The 22,087-nt window shown below is 35.0% G+C and overlaps 3 protein-coding genes and 1 long non-coding RNA gene across 4 annotated transcripts; 3 read left to right on the plus strand and 1 right to left on the minus strand.

The window, feature by feature from the left end:
• The first annotated feature begins 2,792 nt into the window (after positions 1-2,792).
• Positions 2,793-5,228, plus strand: LOC130503310 (pectinesterase 1-like). Its single transcript, XM_056997980.1, has 2 exons — positions 2,793-3,982; positions 4,546-5,228. The coding sequence occupies exons 1-2, from the start codon at positions 2,890-2,892 to the stop codon at positions 5,226-5,228; spliced, it is 1,776 nt and encodes a 591-aa protein (XP_056853960.1). The 5' UTR covers positions 2,793-2,889.
• Positions 5,229-5,568: 340 nt separating this feature from the next.
• Positions 5,569-6,133, plus strand: LOC108859527 (uncharacterized). Its single transcript, XR_001950494.2, has 2 exons — positions 5,569-5,855; positions 5,949-6,133. It is a non-coding gene; the product is annotated as an uncharacterized LOC108859527 (long non-coding RNA).
• Positions 6,134-6,175: 42 nt separating this feature from the next.
• On the minus strand, positions 6,176-13,272 carry LOC108859526 (1-phosphatidylinositol-3-phosphate 5-kinase FAB1B). The gene is made up of 12 exons (XM_018633433.2): positions 13,124-13,272; positions 12,169-12,869; positions 11,299-12,042; positions 11,012-11,165; positions 10,570-10,914; positions 9,602-10,462; positions 9,191-9,522; positions 8,952-9,075; positions 8,749-8,877; positions 7,158-8,603; positions 6,816-7,082; positions 6,176-6,738 (listed from the first exon to the last, which is right to left on the minus strand). The coding sequence occupies exons 2-12, from the start codon at positions 12,777-12,779 to the stop codon at positions 6,412-6,414; spliced, it is 5,340 nt and encodes a 1,779-aa protein (XP_018488935.1). The 5' UTR covers positions 12,780-12,869; positions 13,124-13,272; the 3' UTR covers positions 6,176-6,411.
• Positions 13,273-21,188: 7,916 nt separating this feature from the next.
• On the plus strand, positions 21,189-22,054 carry LOC108859528 (protein LURP-one-related 11-like). Its single transcript, XM_018633434.2, has 2 exons — positions 21,189-21,552; positions 21,656-22,054. The coding sequence occupies exons 1-2, from the start codon at positions 21,235-21,237 to the stop codon at positions 22,031-22,033; spliced, it is 696 nt and encodes a 231-aa protein (XP_018488936.1). The 5' UTR covers positions 21,189-21,234; the 3' UTR covers positions 22,034-22,054.
• Positions 22,055-22,087: the final 33 nt, after the last annotated feature.

A 22,087-nucleotide genomic window follows, 5' to 3' on the forward strand; every position in this document is an offset into this window, starting at 1 on the left:
TTATTTATTAAATGTGAATATACTTAAAGTTAGTGAAAACATATTAACCCATTTGTATATATATATATATATATTAACAAAATACTAGATTTTGATCCGTCCTTAAAGGACGGGTATTTTTTTTTACATTTAAAAAAAAAAATTCATATTTGTGTTTCTAAATCATATTCGTGTTTTTTTGTTATCACATATTTGTGTAAAATATTTTCTTAAATAATTAATAATAGGTTTTAATCTATTGTATAAAATATGAACATGACCTATTGATATGAGATATCTTCATGATCTTATCAAACCGGGATGAACCACGATCTAAGAAGCTTTATTTGGAACCATTAATCAGTGGAGAAATAACCAGGAAGTTGAATAAATCTCATAAGTGTTGTGAGCAAGAAGATATCCCACCTTCTATCCATATGATTCCAGATTAGCCTGTTCGGACATATGCCATTATCTTCATAGATTCTTATCAAAACAGGATTAACCACGATCTAAGAAGCTTTATTTGGAACCACTAATCAGTGGAGAATAACCAGGAAGTTGAATAAATCTCATAGAAGTTGTGAGTAAGAAGATATCCCACTTTTTTTCCAGTAGTGTGGTCTAACTATTTTAATATAACTATTAAATTCTTTTAATAGTCATTTAATAAAAATATAATACAAAGAAAAACACAAATATAACTAAAAACACATATATAAAAATTAATTTTCTAAAACATAAAACAAAAAATATATCAATCCTTAATTAAAAAAATTTAAAATGTAAAACAAAAAATAAACATACCCTTTTAAAGGCGGGTCAGAATTTAATAATTGTATTAAAATAATTTGACTACATTTATATCAATAGTCATGTTGTTTTTTTAATAGAATAGCTATTAAAAATTATTTTCTTAAGACATTTTTCAAAAAAAAAAATTGAGTTTTCGGTGCGGGTTAGATTTGATATTGGTTGTTGGATATAACACTTTAAAACTGTTCGACTATATAGGTCAAGTCTAATAGAGTACGAAACTTTGATTTTCGAGTCGATTCTGAATCGGGGTTTTAGGTACAAAATATTCTTGACTAATTATATTAGGAAACTATTATAAATATAATATGTTGCAAACTTTAAGAATAAAGTTTAAAATAATCTCTATTATGCATATAGCACAAATGTATAGTTATACAATTTGGCATATTTAATATATTTACCAAACTTTACTAAATTAAATTAATATTAAACGTAAATATGATTAAAAATAACACAAATATAAAAATTAATTTTTTAAAAAAGGTAAAACAAAAAATATACCCGCCCTCTCGAAGGGCGGGTCAGAATCTAGTACTATATTATAAAGTACCGATTCCAGTGATCCCAAAACCTCCTATATACCTGCCTCGGCATCTTTAAGCATTTGCAAAATTAATGATTTTTCATGACGGAAGATATAAATTCCATCTTTTTAGCAACGAGATATAAATACCAGTAAGTGTGAATTTACTTAATTTATTTCGTATTTTGAGTGGATCATCGAATGCTAGCATAGACATTAGAGTCTAGAACCTGTTTAATAGTCAATTAACAAAACTTGTTAGTAGTCCGACTCATGGTCATGGATTTGTTGGTTACCCGATTCGTTTAAATGAGTCAAGCCTTCAGGACCTGAGAGAAGACACTAATTTGTCAATAACAAAAAAAGAGGCAAAATTAGTTTTTTAGAGAGATGGGAAGAAAAAAGAAGTAGAGAGAGATAGGAAGAAAAAAGAAGAAGAGAGAGGCAAGGGTTATTTAGTTAATGAGTTTTGGATTTTTAGGGTTAATGGGTGCAATTTCCCTAATTACATTCGAACTCGCTTTCTGATGATTAAGCCTCATTTTTCTGGCATCATTCTGTTTGTTTCCATCTCTTATCAAACAGCTGTTTGTTTCCAATTTTATGGAGAATATCCGTAATAACAACTTTTATAATTCATATATTGACTTTCTAAACCATGAAATCACACATTCGAATCGCAGACAAAATGCACCCTCCAATAAAGGAAAATTGAATCATGTAGAGGACAAATTAACCAATCAACCTCCCTACAACTAAATATTCTTTGAACACGATATTTCAGTAAATGGTATATATATATAGAAGTCAGACAGCAAAACTTGTGTAGTATAATGCAAGAAGCTGATCCCAAAATTAATGTAAAATCAACACAATATCTCATTAACTATATACTATTCAGTTATTATCCCAAACATTTAAAGTTTCCATATAGTAAAAATACTAAAATGAGTAAGACTTAATAACAAATATTAGACTAGATCCTTAAATAAAATCATGACATAAACACAATCATTCATTAAAATGTTCAATAAAAAAGCAAAATATTGTGAAGACATTTCCCCCAATGAAATCCAAATCACATGATAAATAACCACAAATAATCAATAGACATCGATAAAGAAACAGAAATAGGTCATTAGACTTTGAAGTATGAAAAACTTGTTTTAATTGAGCATTCAATTCAATATTAGAACCTTTCTCATACAATAATACCGATCGACCAATATGGTACATATGTTCTACATAGTACATTGACCTTTCTCCTATTCTGCCAGCTTTGGTTGAATATTTTGCATTCAATATACAATATTCAATAAGGATATGGTACATAACGAAGAAGGAAACTATCTAACGAAGATAGATTAGAATTAATTAGTGACAGCATACCATGAATCATCATTTCCTTAAAAAGAATTTGCGTGTAGAGTAAAAAGAAATATTCACATTCAACTACTAATATAAAGCCGCATGATCACTTAGTCAAAAGCAAAACCTCTTGTGGTTCGATTAAACACACACAAAAAGAAAAAATCCAAAACCCCTAGAAACGTTTGATATTGGCTTATATGGATAGTCCAAAATCAGCCAAAGGATATTTCAACGTAGATGATGAAGCTCAAGAAAGAGCCTACAAGATAAAGACGTTCAAACGTTGGCTTCTTGTGGCAGCCTCCGTCCTGGTTCTGCTCGGGGTTATCATCGGCGCGTCGGTCTCCGTCGCTCGTAGCAAGAGAAACTATCCACATGGTTCGCCACCTAGCTCAACTCCTGAACTGACTCCAGCTGCTTCGCTCAAGAACGTGTGCAGCGTCACTCGGTTCCCTGATGCTTGTGTCTCAAGCATCTCGAAGATTCCATCATCCAACACGACGGATCCGGTGGTTCTCTTCAGGCTTTCCCTGAAAGTGGTGGCCGACGAGCTCGCATCCATCTCCGACTTGCCGAGGAAGCTAGCCGAAGAGACGGACGATGAAGGCATCAAATCAGCCCTTGATGTTTGTGGAGAGATGCTAGACGTGGCGATGGATAGTGTCAACGATACTGTTTCCGCTATGGAGGTTGGAGGCGGTACTAATAACATCTTGAGCTCTGGTAAGATCGACGATCTCAAGACGTGGCTCACCGCCGCCACGACATACTACGAGACGTGTTTCGACACCCTCGCCGAGATCAGCCCTAACCAGTCAGTGCACAAGACTGCCATAGTCTCGCAGAACCTTACCTCCGCCATGAGGAACTCCACCGAGTACACCAGCAACAGCCTATCCATCGTGGCTAAGATCCTCTCTACCTTGAGCGACTTTGGGGTCCCAATTCACAGGAGACGAAGGCTACTAACTTCGAACTCGTTACCAGTTTGGGTGAGCCCTAGGGTGCGGAGGTTGCTTTCGGCGAAGAGTGTAACGCCCGACGTTACGGTGGCGGCGGATGGCTCCGGTGACGTGTGGACGGTTAATGAGGCGGTGGCGAAGATCCCTAGGAAGTCGAACGCAACGTTCGTAATATACGTGAAAGCTGGTACGTATGTGGAGAATGTTGTTATGGATAAGAGTATGTGGAACGTTATGATCTACGGTGACGGTAAGTCAAAGTCGATTATTTCCGGCAGCAAGAACTTCGGCGTCATGGGGATCAAAACCTTACATACGGCTACGTTAGGTAACTACTCCCTCTTTACTTATACTACTCTCTCCTTACAGTAAGATACTGCATTGGTTTTAGGTCAAAATTGTTTTTTAGACGCTTGTTATTCTAGTAGCTCCAGTAAAAATTCATTAGTTTCGCATCTTAACCGAACCAACTGAATCCATGTATAATGTCTCAAACCAAATCTTAGGCTTTTCATTTTGCTAAATTTTATCTTAGTATCAGTTATACTTGATTTGTGTTTCTGAACCACATTAGAACCGAACCAAACTGACTCAAACCAAACCAGGGTTTAAGACTTGTTTTGAAAATTTAGATAATTGGAAACTCCCTTTATAATATAAAATGTTTTCGAAGGTTTTGAGTGCTTCAAAATGAAAAATTCTATGTTAAATTTAAATCTATTGAGAACATTTTAATTAGTTATATTTTACACTCTTTTTATAATTGGATGAATTATTTTGTTTTATTTGACAATTTTAGAGTAACATAAATTTACATTATGAAACAAATAGAGTATATTTTTTTTGCTACTTGACCAAGTACTTGTTTACGATTCACTCATCTCCATGCAGGTGTTCTAGGGAAAGGCTTCATGATGAAGGACATGGGAATCATAAACACCGCCGGACCAGAAAAATCCCAGGCCGTGGCGTTCCTTTCAGAATCCGACCAGTCAGTCTACTACCAATGCTCATTCGAGGGTTACCAAGACACTCTCTACCCTCACACCATGCGTCAATTATACCGTGACTGCGACGTCACCGGAACAGTCGACTTCATATTCGGAAACGCCGCCGTTGTCTTCCAGGGCTGCAACATCCGACCGCGTCAGCCGCTTCCTAAGCAGTACAACACCATCACCGCACAGGGCAGAAAGGGAGAGGACCAGCACTCTGGCACCGTGATACAGGGATGCACTATCACACCCAACGGAAACGTAACCGCTGCGACTTATCTCGGCCGTCCGTGGAAGCAGTACTCTACCACGGTGTTTATGCAGTCGGAGATTGGATCGCTCGTGGGGCCCGCCGGGTGGATGAGGTGGGATGCGGGGGTTGACCCGCCGTCGACTATACTCTATGGAGAGTATGAGAATTGGGGTCCTGGAGCGGGTGTTAGCGAGAGAGTTAAATGGGCCGGCTACAAGCCCATTATGTCTGCTGCAGAGGCAGGGAGGTTCACAGTTGATGCCTTTATCAATGAGAACCATTGGTTACCTGCGACGGGAGTGCCTTATCAGCCAAGTTTCTATTAACAAACAAAAGTTTGTTTTGTTTTTCATTATGTCGTAACCTTATTAAAGTGTTGTTTTTTTGGGTCAAAATATTGTTTTATTTATGAATTTTATTTATGAAATTTATTGAGGAAGAGATTTTTGTTTGCCACTTTGTGGTCACCTCGGCGCAAAGTTAATCGATGTTTAATCCACTCTCATTTTATGTCGTAACCTTATTATTCTTTGGATTTAGATTATTAAAGTCATGTTTTTTTTGGTCAAATTAAAGTGTTGTTTTATTTATGAGATTTATTGACGAAGAGATTAAAGTTTCATCTAAAAAAGAAGAGATTAAAGTCTCATCTAAAAAAGAAGAGATTAAAGTCTCATCTAAAAAAAGAAGAGATTAAAGTCTCCAAAAACAGTAAGATCAAACACTTTGATGCTTGAACAGAGGCAAGTTAAATTCAAGCAAGTCAGTTTCACAGTCTCAGCTGATTTATGTTTTGTTTGGGTCAGGTATGATAACGGGGACTGTGAAACTGATCCGATTCAAAGGAAGTCAAGGTATGATTGCTATTTGGATCAGACTATATTTTGCCAAATGGGTAATGATGAAAGTCCTCGTTGCCCCCCACAGAGTCCAATGGTAGCTTCTTAGTCAAGGTATGATTACTTGCTAATCCTCAATTAATTATATCATCAGATTAGTCTTGTTTCAAGGCAGAGAGTTGGAGATTATGATCTTTTGCAAAAAAGTTATCAGGAATTGAGAGTTGCAGAGAAGGATGATGGTCAAAGACAGGATGAAACTAAAACATGAGCCAATGATGATCAAATGGAGCAGCTTTGACTTCCTTTAAATTTTTTTTTTCAATCAAAATCTGTTCTCTCTTCAAAATGGCTGTGAAAGAAATAGCAATTTTGATTCTTCTTGTTTCTCTTTTGTAAGAACATAAGCGTGACTGTGTCCAGCATCAAGCATATAAGAAAAGAATCTCATATACACAAGAAAATGTCAATTCTTTACAGTATAAAAATTGAAATAATCTCACACCTTTCTGATGAAAACTTAGACAATCTCCTAAAACTCTACAAGAGAGAAAACAATGAAGGAAGAATAATAACCGAAGAATAGTGTGTTCCCAAATGCACAAAAACCAATTTCTATACAAGACCCCAAAAAAAAGACACTGATATATATATTATGAGGATTCATGTATCACTCTGCTCGTGTACCGGCTTGAGAGGATTCTTCAGGTTGATCAGACCTGGAGTTATTAGCAATAACATTAGGCGGAGACCATTGATCAGGAACCATGAGGAAGTAAGTCGTCATGGCCTTTCTGAATCTTCTCTTGTATTGCTTTGGAGAGATAACTGTTGGTGCTTCATTCTTTGGTCCTCCTAAGATTCCTGTAAATTTCACCCAAGACTCTAGATGTTTGTCCCATGTGTACTGCCTCAAGAAGTCTATAATCCCGAGAACTAACTCGTTCTTTTCTTCATCTACGCCTACTAGCAACGAGTAATCCATCACATCACCCAACTGCAAACGCAAACACAATACATACGTTTATAAAATTTACAAAGAAAGTAAATGATTTGCATGAGAGTAAAACTCACTGCAAGAAAAGCAGTGTCGTTCCAGACAGCTCTTTCCAGCAATCGTTTTGCTTTGTTACCAACGAAGATGGGAGAGGTTGGCATTGCTTCAATCAAGTTTTGATCCAACAAGACTTTGTTGCTCCCACTAGCGTCAGGGTTGTATCGCGCCCGGGATGATCCTTTGAGGTCATAAAGCCGCTTCACAGTTCTTCCAAAGAGGAGATTCTCCATAATCAGAACATCCATCTTTGTTTCTTTCCCGCTCTTAAGTTGCTTTGTTGCTACCTGTTTACAGAAATACACACTCTCATCACGAGTGAATCAAACCTGACCAGTAAATCTCTCTCTCAAGTTAAGTACCTGATAGATTCCCAAGATTTTTGCCAGGCAAGTTGGACTTTTCGTGCTGATAGACTCGGATAAATATTTGAAGTAAGCAGGTGCGAACTTGATGAATGATTCCAGTTCTGTCTTGGTGACTTGCTTGATGATGAAACGATCGTCCAGGGTTTTAGCAAAGAAGACATTGCTCTTTCCACCTTGAGCTCCCCATTTCTTACACCGGCTAAGAGACCTTATGTACTCGAGCTCCGAAGGGATACATATACCTCGCAACGCCTCAAACCGTTTGGCATAGTAACAAGTAACTGTGTACTTCACTTTTCCAAGAGTGCCATCTTCTCCGTATGAGATTCGAGCATGTAAAGCTTTTGTATATGATAGAGGGTCCAGACTGCGAGATGAGGACATTGAAAGTATACTCTCATCCACTGAACTAGTGCTTCTGCTAGGGTCAAAAATGGTGTCATCAACTGGGCGAGGGATATTCAGTTCAGAAGGATACGAAACTAGAGACTCCCCTTCAACAGAAATTTGGCGTTGATACTCAGTTGACGTCAAGGCATAGGCGATCATACTTGTGGGTTCATCATCATACACCGGAACAACAATATCATTGATGCCAACGGGAAGAAGTAGCCTTGGTCCACCTTGAAGCTCTGCCTCTCTAAAAGATGAAATATAGACAGGGCTATGCTCGCCAAATGTATCTAGCTTCTGAGAGCTAAGCAGAAAATTCTTGTTGATGGAACGGTAGAAATTGAGGAATGGCACACCTAACCAGCTTACAGAATCATCTGAGTTCTCATAATCTTTACTAGGTAAAGCAGGTGAAACTGGATACGCCACCTTGAATTCGTTTTGCTGTTCTGGGAGATCTATTGGAGAGAAAGTTGAAGAATTTGACATGGAGGAAGGAGGAAGCACGATCTTAGTATTGGTTGGAATCTCCCCTGATGTTTGACGTTCGCCTATCCATGCTGCATCAAGAGTCGCTGATAGATTTTTCATAACTATCTGGCCATCAGACTGTGTCCTGCGAACATCGAGTTTATTTTCCAGAGTATCAGAACTATCAGGTAAGGTCTTGCTAGGAGAATCTTCTCCACCATCTTCCTTTTCCGGATTCAAATCTAAATTTGTTTCCGCTTCCTTCTGAACCTTAGTGTCATCATCAGTAGAACCAACATCAGGATTCTGATCAACCTCTGAGCCAGTAAGAAGAGAGTTGGTCCCAGCATTCATCTCGGGGAGGGTCTGGCTCTTAGCCAAAGGTGCTTTCTCATTTTCTTCTCTCTTTGTGTCATCACTACTCTCAATCTTAGACAAAGTTGATGCATTAATCAAGCGGTGATCCCACATATATGACTGAAAAATCAGCTGCCTGCGCATCCTGTACAGCTCAAGAATATCCACTCGAGGTTCCCCTTCCTTCACCTCTCTGTGAAACATCTTTTGCAAATTATCCTGAAAGAAATGTAAGAAGGTTATAAAACGAAACCTTTTGTCTTAAAATAGTAACTGTAGTGTATTGGTGGTATAAGAGAACAAATTTCTTTTGCATCCCTGAGTTCTATAACCTCTTTAATATGTGTAAAACATAATTTATCACCTCGAACTCTGCTTTCTCTCTTTGCAGCACTTCTTCGAGTTCGCCAATTCGACGCCTAAAACCTTTTGCTGCAATTTGACTAATAGCATTTAATACTTCAGAAAACAGAAGCTCTGCTCTCTCTACCACCTGATTAATTAGAAAGGAAGCGAAGTCAGTTAAAACGTGTTAGATTTCAAAACTGAGGAACACAGGTATCTAACCTCATCTGTCTCTCTCTGTATCCAGTCCTGATTATCATAGTTGAAATTAAGCACTGATGGTGGAAGGTAGACAGAATTAACATCTATAGTAGCGTAACGGAAGCAAGCAACCATGTTCCCAAATCTGCATAGGCACAACTTGTTAGAGCAAAGGGAACATGCAAAATGTTTAATCAGATATGTTTCAACAATTTAGTCATCTTCCATCCCCAGGGGAATGAATGCAAGAAAAAAAGTACCCGTAGAAGCGAAGACAGTCTCTATGGAGAGAATGGCCACAACATGCTACTCTACTGGCAGCTGCGTGATTTGAGAAACTGAGCTCCAGAAACTTCCCAAACGATAATCCCCACGCAGCATCAGACATCACCACTCGTAGAGTCGCTGGAGGAAAGCCGTCAGGTCGAGGGCATCTAAGGCATCTATGCCACATCCAAATCTTCCCCTCCTTTTCACCAGGTAAGAGATAATCTTGTAGCTTCTTAACAGATATTGTAAGGCTGCCTTGTCGATGAGTATAACAGTGGACGTGAGCTTCTGATGGCATCTCACATGAACGACACCTGTAACCCTGCGATTCAAGCATATATTTGGATTACCATATCATTATGTAAGCTGAAATAAAGAAGTCCACGAATTGTAAAACTTACCTGATCGAACAAATGATCTCTCAAGAACCGTCCCAAGGGTTTATCGAAACTACCATAGTATTTTATCCGGAAGAGATGAGACCTCTCACACACAGTTCCTTTCCACACCGATCTGGACGATAGGGAAACCAGAATGCTCTGGTGATCAGAGGGTGCCGGAGGAAATTCCTCTTTTTGAGATTGTGGTTCCTTTGGAATCTCACCGTTTTGTTGTTGGATGGTCGTAACCTCTGAACCATTGTCCTGGTTTTCTACTACAACGCTCGTACTACTTTGAGAACTCTGTGGCACAGCGCCTTGCCCTGATGAATGTAGGGAACTGTCCAACATGTCTGCTGCCTCAATTGTTGAGTTGCTTTTGTCTGCTGGTGTGTCTGCCAGCGCAGATCTTTCAGAAACATTTGCGTTTCTTCCATCTTTCACATGGTCAGGCAAATTCAATGGAACATTATAGCGTGAAAATGTGAAACCCGGATTTACTTCTCTGGCAGCCTGCCAACCTGAACCATTAGGTATCAGAGGATTTATGTCCTTCTGGATGGATAGATTAGCAGTGGTCGAAAGCAACTCTGATGCTGGGACACTGTTTGCTCGCTGTGGTTCGGAACCAGTTAGCATTGTTGGAGATTTTTCATATGCGGAAACCATGAAACCTGGCACAGTAGATATCGAACGTTCAATGCTCATAGATTTATCTGGAAGAGCTACCGTAATTGGGGAGTTCAAGGGGAGATCTGGTGAGGCTCCTTCGTCAGCAAGAAACGATGTCTCCAGTGCCAAATGATAAGCTGCAAAAACTCCATACTGGACCACATGCTTCACTTTTTTCAGCTCTTCTTCATTAGCACCCCTCAGCAAAATCTGAAGAAGAAAGAACACAAAAAAAAAACAAGAAGTAATGTTATCAAGCAATCAGATATAAGAAATCTGCTCTAATACTTCTAATTTTAATGGCTGGGAGTGCTTACTGTAAAGCCTAATGGCCTTGGACAACCCTCAAAATACATCAACGTCTTCACTACTTTCTTTCCAGCTTGACCAGCTGAACCATGTTCTTCAAGAAACCTATCCACACGAAAATTCTCACAGTAACCCAGCTTTTGAGAAGAGAGGTGGTCTACTGAAGGAATTATCTGAGCACCAGTGCAGCGAGCAATGCGATCTAAAAGTGGTCTCTTAATGTTTAGAACAAGAGATATGTCTTTGGCTAGAAGATACTCTTGCGCAAATCGAGAAACTGATTTTTCGACTAGAAGTATGTTTGGACGTTCAGCGTGAATCTTTGCAACAGCCATCTTTAGATGATCCTTTTCCTGATAAATCCAAAATAAGTACAAGAAGAAAAGAGTTTAGGCATAAATACGCAAATTCCATATCTAACCACCAACGAGAAGAAACAAAATATAACACCTGTTGCAACAAAGTATCAAAACTCGATAACTGGTTTGAGACTCTTTGATACTCAAGCGCACCACCTAGAATCAATAGTCGAGCGTTCTCAATCTTCGCTCTCATTCTCCTATGAGCCACGTTTCTCTTGCAAACAACTCCTTTAACTACCATGCTGTAATATGATACACGGACTAAACTTTATAGGTATCCACAGATAACATAGTGAAAGATACATAGTGAATAAAATGAAGCACTATGAACTCAACACCAGTACATTGAAATTTAAGTTGTGTTGCTTCTGTTACCTATCATGTCGGAACCCGGAAGCTAAGCACTTAACTTTGACATAGCCACCAGGATCCATTCCTCCACTTTTACTCATATCAGGCTTCAACAAGTTAGCCGCCTCCCAAGAAAGAGAGGTGATAATCTCTAACCAGCTCTCTTTGCCCTCTTCGTCGGTCACAGGGATGTTCTCGGCTTGCAACAATTGTGCAAGCAAAGCCCTAAAGTGCCCATCAACCACATTCTTCATAGCCTTCTTATGCTCTTCACTTGTTCGATCCTCGCTACGATACTCTCCACTTCCAAAGCTAGCGGAAGGTCGTAAGTATCCCCACTCACCTGAGGCATCTCCCTCATTATCTTCCTCATCATACAAAGGACTCTCTCTCTCATCTTCTTCGTTTTCTGGGTCCGGTGGAACCCACAAAAGTCCATTGTTCTCGAAATCCACCGGTTCCGCCACTTGGTCATCCGAAATATCTGGCGGAGAAGGAGCTTCACTTTCGTCACGACCATCATGCTCATCTTTCTTCTGGAACTGCTCTGCTTCTTCCCCAATCAAAGATTCAAGACAATGGTGAATGAGTGGAGAGCCGCTTAAACTTTTCTGGTCAGAGGTTTCGCCACTAAGATGCTTACAGGGGCCATCATCTATGCTCGTCTCCTCATATTCCATTGGGCCATAATATTGATTAGCTTGAGGAGAATGGCTCGTATCAAGATCAGTCTGGTATACACCATACTCATCGTACTCATCATCACTCCTGATGCATAAAGAAAAATAAAAAATCAAGTTACCCAAACAGTATGGTCAAAGGCCACAAGACCTCCCCTGGATCTTGTTTGCAGAGTCTAATAAGATCAAAGAGAGCTCAGAAGAAAAATAGTACCTATTTAAAGCAAAGCGAGATGGATCTTCCACATCAGTGGCGATGAAGCTGTTTCTCCTTGAAGTTTCTTTGCCTTTTCTGGTCGTGCCTGTCTCCATAGACGATACTCCGTGCAAACTGACATCAGAACCACGTTGAACCCTTTGATACGGACCAACTAAACCCGGCATGGAGCCAAGAGCGAAGCTACTACTATTAGCAGTGGTACTAGTCTTCGAGCTAAGAAGACTCGACTCGGAAGGCGAGGTACTAAGCTCAGGGATATTCGAAACACGAGTTCCACCATCACCTTGCTCCTCCCACTGCCTGAAACAATAGTTACAAACACGGATCCTCTCCCACTCTTCACGAGGAGTTCTCAAGTCACTGGCAGGCAAAGGTACAGAGTTGGCAGTACACTTGCCGCAGAAAACTCTCCCACAGAGACGGCAATGGTGCCTACGGTTGATAAGAGTAAACTGAGAGTCACACTCGTAGCAAACACGACAGCTCTGATCAGGCATCCAGAAATCCCTGGACACAGTAGCTGGCTCTGATCGCCAGGGGATCCAGGATTTGACCAGACCCACAATCTCAGAGAGTGTCTTATTATTACTATCTCTTGTTTCCATCTAAAACCTTCCCAACAACCATCATGCTATGACGGTCATGGAAAGCCCTAGAATCCAAACCAAAAGCTTTCCAACAGATTGAAAAAAACCCTAATAATCAAAAACCAAGAGATAAAACGTTAAACGCTATAACCGGGTTTGATCCGGATCCAATTATCACGAAAGCGATCAAAGGAACGCTTTTTTTTCACAAACAAGCAAAGATCTTTACAGATTATTACACGAAATCAAAATCGAGCAAATTCAGTATCATCAGGGATCAAATCATGTGCGAATTGAAACCGAAATTTGCAAACTTTGGAGGTTAACCTAGAAACCCAAACGAAGTGATCGCATGGGATTACCTAAAAGAGAAACCTTTTTGGAGTCACGAGAAGAAGGAAGATGGTCGTCGTCTTGTGTTATTGTTTGATTGGAGAGCTATTGACTGATCTTCAAGGCAAGGGATAGCGACATTGTCATCACATTCAATTATCCGCGTCTTACAGTTTTAATCATACACCCTCACGTACCTAATCTTAGCTCCCTCCCTCCCCCGCCACCATTATTGTCACAATTAATTTTTTGCCTAATTTATGATTTTTTTTTTATTCAGGTATGATTTGGGCAGAGTATCTGAATGTATATGGACCAAAATACTTTCAAAATCTCATAATTGTAATTATTAATACTGAAAAATTACTCAATGAATCTGAAATTTCCTGTAAAAGGAAATTGAGGATCAGCGTCAAGAAAGCATAAAAGGCAATGGAGAATATTTGGAAAAAAAGTAAATGAGAATCAAGATCACATGCTTTCTGGGGATGTATTCAACTAATAGTTTTAAGTGATTTGTATTAAAATGACAAATCCACTGTTATTCAAACGTGGATTTTAAAAAACACTTTAAAATCCAGTGTTATTTAATTTGACATTTTATAAAACACTCTGAAATCTATTTTTATTGAACAAAATTTAAGTTGGAGATTTTAGAGTACTTTAAGAGGTGTGTATTCAATTTAACATTTGATGTGATTTGATTTTTAATGGAGTTTTAGATGATTTTAATAAATTGCAGAGATTTAGGTGATTTTTGTTAAACTACTCTAGAATATCACCTAAAACCATGGGATTTGAGTTTTAATTTTTTTAACTAAGAAACTCCACCCAAACACCCTAAAATCACCTCAAAACTTTAAAACTCCACAACTTAAATTTTTTCCAATAACAGTGGATTTCAGAGTACTTTACGAAATGTCAAGTTCAATAACAGTGGATTTTAAATGAGTTTTTAAAATTCATGTTTGAATAACAGTGGATTTGACATTTTAATACAAATCACCTAAAATTCTCGGTTGAATACACCCCCCTAAATGTTTCTAGAGTGTTTGAGGGGAGTTCTTTAGTTATAAAAATAAAAATTCAAATCCCACTGTTTTAGATGAGATTTTAGAGTGTTTTAACAAAAATCACATCAAATTCTCTAATTCTCCTGCAATCATCTCAAAACTCATTAAAGATCAAATCACTTCAAATTTCAGATTCAATACACAAGTATTGAGAAGTTGTCATGAAAATATTTTAATGACACAAGTATTGAGAAGTTGTCATGAAAATTAGAGTATTGAGAAGTTGTCATGAAAACTTCTCAATAATTCTCTAATCCCAACATAATTTTCATGACACAAGTATTGAGAAGTTGTCATGAAAATATTTTAATGACAAAAATAATTACAGAGAGAATATAAGTTGAATTTCTTAAATGAGAATCTTTGAAAAATTCATTAAAGTTTATAAGGTGCATTTGTCTCTCATAAATAAAATCAATATTTTATTTTAAGCTTAGTTAAATTAAATACAAAACTAATAGTTGAATTCAGTAACTAAAGGATAAAGATCAAATTATATTTGGAAACTTTTTTATAGAGAACTAAAAACTAATTTGGAAACCTTCAAATTTATAAAATTTTCTGAAAATTATATTTTTGTTAAATTTAGACATATTGGTTGGCAATATCTAAAACCGCTAAAATGTGAATTCCATAAATAAATATTAATTCCAGAAAAAAAAAAGATAACAGGTTTCAAAACAAAAACTGCGACTTCCTTTCTTTCTTGTACAAAATGGTATGGTATCACTATCAGATAGTTTTTTAGTTATTGTAATTAAATAACTTTATTCTATATTTTAAAAAGCAAATATAACATAGACAATTAGGAGAAATAATATAAAAGGAATATGGGTTCCTGAATATATAATTTAGCCTAGTGTGGAGATATATTTTAAAAAGCAAATTTATGTGAGAGATCAGAGCGAAAGAAATGCATTGAGATCATGTGTACTAAACATATACATCACAACGATGTTCCTCACACTGCATATCAATGGGGTTACCCGAGAGGAGGTTGTCTTCCTCGCGAGGCTGCGAATCCTCAACTACCTGAAATACTATAGTTGTTATTATGTGGGAAACAGGTGGTTTCTTTTGTTTTAAAAATGCCATAAAATAATAAAAGACCATTTAAAAAATCACAGCTGTGATGTGATTGTAGTGTTGTCCAAATTTTTTATTTTATTGTCATCGATTGGTCAATATTGCAAACTCCGTTGTAGTTTTAAAAGATTATCTTCTAAGCTAAAATAACAAATTTGATCTAAAATCTGATCTTAATTATAAACCAATAGTTTTGTCATTATTTCAAGACCTTGATATGGAAGTCTAAAACCGTATGATCTAATTTTTACTATAATATTGTAGTAATTTAAAAAAACGATATTGTCATTTTAATACAATTTTTCATAATTTTATCCACCGCCATACATTACCATTAGATTATTATGACCGTGCACTCTCTTTTTATTTTTCTTATTTGTCTCTGTATTGAGATTTTTAATGTTAGGATGGGAGAAATGACACGACATTTGCTTCTTTTTTTTTTTATTCAACAATTCCGTGAGTTGTGTTTACTTGTTTCAAGAAGCCAACCAAATACGCTTATGTGTCTTTCTTTCTTCACAAGAAATTTAAAGAACATTATCAACAATAAACAAAATCCCTTCTCTTCTTCATTTTCTATTAGCTATTAAAAATATCCAAAAATTGACTAGTCATTACAAGAGTATATATCAAAATATAATAAGAATCAAGGATGATCCGGATTCACATAGCTACGATGAAAGGAATAAAGAGAGAGTATATATCAAAATATAATAAGAGTCAAGGATGATCCGGATGCACATAGTTACGATGAAAGGAATAAAGAGAATTCATATATTTAAAGTTACAAAAAAAAAAGAGAATTCATATATTTATTGAAGTCAATTCTACTGATATTTGCAATCGGAGGTAGAACTTACATAGTTTCAGTGATTTGTTTAACATGTTACGGGACTAAAGAAACTTGAATCGCCCATATTAGTAGCAACAAAGCACCAACCCATAAAGGATTACAGCGAGCCATAATAATGCTAATCCTTCAGCTTGAAAGTTTTATAGTTTTAGACTAAGAAACCTTCAAAATAAAATAAGTATAAGAAAGCCTCAGTAACGTCAATCGTCAATGGTAACTCATCATAATTCACCTTCTCCTTTTGAATCCATATTGCCATGATCTTCCACCTTAGATTGTGAGTCCATACATGAATCTACCATCATAGTTTGTTGCTACAGGATTATGATAAAACTAAATGGATAATGCTAACATTTTCATTAACATTTTGTTTCTATATTTAGAAGGGAAAATAACATTGTTCGACATTTTCTTGAAGAACTTTATTATAAAGACATTGAAGTTAAAAAATTCTCTTTATCAAAAAAATTATAGATGTGGTTTGGAAATACATCACGAGTCTCATAAATTACACATTTTCATAGTGCAAAATTCATTGCCTCTTTCATGCTATATCTTGGATTATGATGTTGGGCCGTATGGATGTGTTTGAAGTCAATGGACTCAATGGGTCTCTACACGCCCAAATTGTTTTTTACGTATCTGTTTTATAACTTAATCATGTCTATTTATGACAGCAAAGAAAACGACAAGTGCATAATCCCATTTGGAGTTGGATAAGTGGCATAAAGCAAGGTTTTAAAAATTCTACATATGTACTATTTTCTATATGTACTATTCTATATTCTTATATTAAAAACATATAGTGGAACCACTTGTTTAGTTTCTGCATTTGTTTTTCCTTCTCTTTCTATGTGTACAAACTTTTATCTTTTTTTTCCTTATTAGCCTAATTTGCTATTACATTCGTTGCTTACAAAGCAATATATTTACCATTCTGATTTGTAACTTTAATTATTTGCACACCAATGGAGAAATGCATGTACGTGAAAAAATAAGATTGGGATACCTAATACTTCAATTAAAGTGCTTCATACACTAGATCATCTATTGGTTTAATTAATCCAACAAAATTCTAAACAATTCTCTCATTTTGTCAGTAACATATATGGAGCTGGTGCTTATCCTAACACAGAAGGGCACAATTAAAAAAGCACACTTCAACGGGTTGTATATATTGGACTGTGTCATCTAAATTGGATTTGTAACCGATGATGTACACTTAGGGGCGAAAGGTTATGTATTTAATTCATTGTTCAAAGTTTTCTTAAATGTCAGAAAGTGTCATATGATCTGTCATTTTAATTAATTAAAACTCTTGGACTATCGCAATCTACATTAACAAAAAAATGTGACACTATAAGTTGAAGTATATTAGTGTTTTCTTACGAGTGTTTTTTCACGAGAAGAAATATTTCCGTCTTTTTTTATAGTAACGTTTGAATATTTTCTTACTACTGATATACTGTTACCATAACCATGAATCGTGGACTATAAACTTTCTAAAACGGGTAATTGCGTTTTAAACAACAAATCGAGATACATAGAGTCGTATGAGAATCATTTAAATCCGAATTCGAACTAAAAACTTGTTACCTGGTATAACAAATTAGATCGTTTAAGTTTATATATTTAAAATGCTCTTCAGTTATTTGTTCAACTTTTGTTGAGAAAGGGCTTTACTTATTTCTTCAACTTGCTAGTGTCATTTTGGATAATCCGTCAGCCACGATAAATTTTAAAACTTTAAATAAAATAAAAAGAGCCACGATAAAGGTTCAACATGCCAGAAATTTGATATTACTTAACTAAAGTGTATAAAATAGTACGACAAACTAAACCTAATTTTATAACTAGTTTTCACGATTAAAGAAAGACACTAAAATATACTACATAAGACAAAAACAAAAGGGTAATATGTCTGACGATTATCCGCTAATTAAGACCTAAACGGCTAAACCTGTGACACTTGTGCACTTTTCGTCGACTGCAACAGTTTTATAATTATATACGTACTGTACATATTCTAGTCATAGTATAAATGGTTCGTACATTTAACAATCTTTTTTTTTTTGAGAAAAGGCATTCAATACATTTAACAATCTTATAATTCTATCGTGACGATGTATATTCATATATATGTGTATAAATATATATATTAAGAATAATTATATCTGGTAGCTGGTATTGTGCGATACATATATATATATATATATGTACACCAGGAAAAAGTGACTATGATTTTTCTTGACATTTGTTTTATCTACGACTTTCAAATTTTAATATGATGTACAATTGACTGATTGGGTGTGAGTGCGACATGCGCACACGAGGGTATACAACTCAAAATCGATTGCCCAACTTCTCATGCTACCTAGAGCCTCATCTCCAGGGGCGGAGGCAGCTGTGTGAGAGGGGGGTCAGTTGGCCCCTAAGACTTTTGTGGATTTTTTTTATTTACTTATATTTTAGGAAAATAATCTGGTAAAGTGTTGCAAAAATTAGTATTATGACCCCCTAATATTTTTTCAAACGTGATTTGAAACCATGATTATTTAAAATCCATACGGATTTTAATTTGGTCAAAACCCATTATCTAACTAAACAGTATGCAATAATTATTTTTATCCATTTATCTTAACTTTTCATGTGTATTTAACTTATGTTCAACCAGTTTAACTAAAAGCTATTTTACACTCAATCTTCAAAACATTTTTATTTTTAATCACAAATTTAATCCGAAAATATCATATCAGACACTACTTTAATTTTTAATGATTAAGAATACTAATTAACTACTTCGTAAGTTAGTATTTGCACACTTATATGGTTGAATTATATAATATGTTCAAAATTATATTGTTTAAATGAGTTATTATAATAAGTTTTTAAAAAAATTATATGTAACTAATATTTTGTTATAAATTAAATTGACCATGGTCCAAAAACATTATGGCTCTGTCACTGCTCATCTCTCTCTAGTTAAATCATATATGTAGTATTTTAGTGAGTATATCGAAAACTAGATAACTGCATTATATCTGAGTGCATGTTTATCCATTAAAACTTTAAAATAAAGCTAATAAAATAATTTAATTTAAATCAAAATAAAATTAATTATTTTTTAATCCTGGATAAAAATGTGTCAACTAAAATGTGACAAGTGTTTTATGAAATTCTAGAGAGTTTTCTAAAATAAGTTCTCGTTTGAAACTTCATCCCATTATTTATTTCTTATTTATTATTCTGTTTTATTTAAAGGCAATATTTTTTTTTGTGGGAACATTTCAATGAAAGTGTTCTAAATACTTAAAATAGAAAAAATCAATATGATTTGTACATGAAATGTGTCTTTGTGAATAAATGGTTTAGATTTTTTTTAAGCATTAATTTAATTAAATAATCTTGTTGTAGTATTTTATCTAAAATACTCACTTAAAGATTTTGAGCAATGTGGATGTTCCTTTTCTCCAAAGATATGCTGTCGTTAGATTTTCACGTTAAACATGTGGAAGAAGGCCTCAATAACGATATGTATATATATACTAGCTGATTCACCCGCACCCTTGTGCGGGCAAAAATATTTACGGAGAAAAACTAAAGTATAATAATCCGGATAATATTTATTAGTTTTAGTTTTTACTTTTGGATATTTTTATATTGTTTTAATTATATTTTTAATTTATGAGTCATTTAGTTGCAATGTTTTAGTTTTGCAAAATTTTTAATAGGGTTATGATAGTTATTTCTAAAATTTTGTTATTTTTTAAATTTGGTATAGTTAATTAATTTTAGTTAATGTTGTTAGTTATGATTGTAATGTCATACTTTATTATTTTAGAAATATCTTAACTTCATTAAACTTATTTAAATCTTAACTTCATCATATTTTATGTTGTTTATTAAAAACTGAGAAAAAGTTTCTCACTTAAGTTCATTACGAGTGAAAGTTACATAACATAAAATGACAGTAAAGTAAAAACAAAATTACCGAGAAGAAATTATGTTTTTTAATCTACGTTGTTAGTCTAAACACTTAATTGTTTCTTTAGTTGAAAGAGAAAAAAATCAATTTAACCTGCTTAATATTTTTTGGAAAACATTTTATAAACAACAATTTTTTTTTTGCCTTTTGATGATTGTTTTCTTCATCAGTAACAAAGATTTTCGGACCAACCTTTTATTTCATTCTGTATTTTTCCTAATGATTGATCATGGTATAAAAATAAGTCTTGGTAGAAACAAAATATGTACCTAATGAATGATCTTGACTCTTGTCATAGTGAAAAATAATAGAAGTGAAAATTGCACACAACACATCTCAAATTGAAATCTTCATAAAGTTAATGTGCATTCAAAAATTGGAAATAATTTTTATTTTTACAAATCTTCTAACTAATGTATTTTCCTTTTTACTTAAAAAGATGTAAGCACATACTTTATTAAAGTAGATTAATAATTATGTAAATATGCAACTTATCGTACGTGGGTTTCAAATATATATATTTTTGTATATTTCATGTTAAAGATATTAATTTTTATGTAAATTTACTTTTTGATAACAATTTGGTTATAAGAAATTTCCTTTTTGATAATAATTATTACAAAAAAAATATTAATAAAAAAGGAAAAATATTAATAATAGCAACTATAAAATTACCTCAATTCATTAAGGGTATCAGTGTAACAAACCACCGTAAAAGTTATCGTGAGCACGACACGTAAGAAACTGACTTCTCAAATAATATTATAGAGATACTGTAGTACTTCACATATCAATATAGACAACAGTAAACTATATAACTAACTCGAGAGAACATGCATAATTGATTAATAGATGTAATTTTGTTTTGAAGATTCAAACATAGAAAAGCACTTTTTCAAAACAAAAAAAAATCAAACATAACGATGGGACCAACTTTATTTGAACATTGAATAACTATACACTAGCAGAAAATTATTAAGTTTATTTTTGATTAAAAAACTTAGATTTATCACAAACGAACAAGGTGATCAGTAATTTCCACAAATCAGTAGTAGTATATAAACCCAAGTTTCGGTCCATTAATGTCGACCAAAACAAATCACAAAAAGAATCTTATCATTGTCTCGATATATATATTACATGCATATATATCGACGACCTTACGAAACAAAAGCTTGGCAGAATCGTATCTGTCCAGCGGAAACTATGGTGAGGATTCATCCCGACCGTACAACCTCCGGCGCCGCCAGAGAAGAAACAAGTTCGCCGTACTTGACGACGGAGAAAGAGAGTTTCACGATTTGGATGAAGTCGTTAGTGTTCAATACAAATGGCTGCACCGTCTTTGATTCTAACGGAGATATAATTTATCGTGTCGATAATTATAACTCTAAGAGCTGCCGTGAAGTTTACCTCATGGATTTACATGGCCATCTCTTGTTTACCTTACGTAGCCAGGTAGATATATACACGTCCCAGTTTTATTTTTTCATGCAAGTTATTTTTTATTATTTTTAACACATTTATTAACTTTGAAACTAATTATTTTGTGTTTCTGTAGAAATTTGGATTATTCAAGACTTGGGAAGGATATAGATCACCATCGGGGACATCTGATTCAACAACAAACTCAGAATATTTTCGAGTGAAAAGTAATATTTTTCAGGTTCCGAGTAAAGATTCATATTCTTCTTATAGAGTCCTAACGGGATCGTGTAGAAAGAATGAACAATATCATTATAAGATGGTAGCTCGAGGTTCGAGTTTAGAAATCGAGGACATTTGTGGAAGAGTTGTGGCAGAAGTGAAGAGAAAACAATCGAGGAAAGGTTTGGAGTTTGGAAACGATGTTTTGACGATGGTGGTGCAGTCACAAATTGATCACTCTTTCATCATCGGACTTGTTTTAACTCATAGGCTTATTAATCGTAAACTGTAATAAAGGTAAAAGAAAATTTGATTAAATAGTTATGATAACTAATTGCTGAGTTTT

This window comes from Raphanus sativus, unplaced genomic scaffold (assembly GCF_000801105.2).
Source record: "Raphanus sativus cultivar WK10039 unplaced genomic scaffold, ASM80110v3 Scaffold0918, whole genome shotgun sequence".
Lineage (NCBI taxonomy): Eukaryota > Viridiplantae > Streptophyta > Magnoliopsida > Brassicales > Brassicaceae > Raphanus > Raphanus sativus.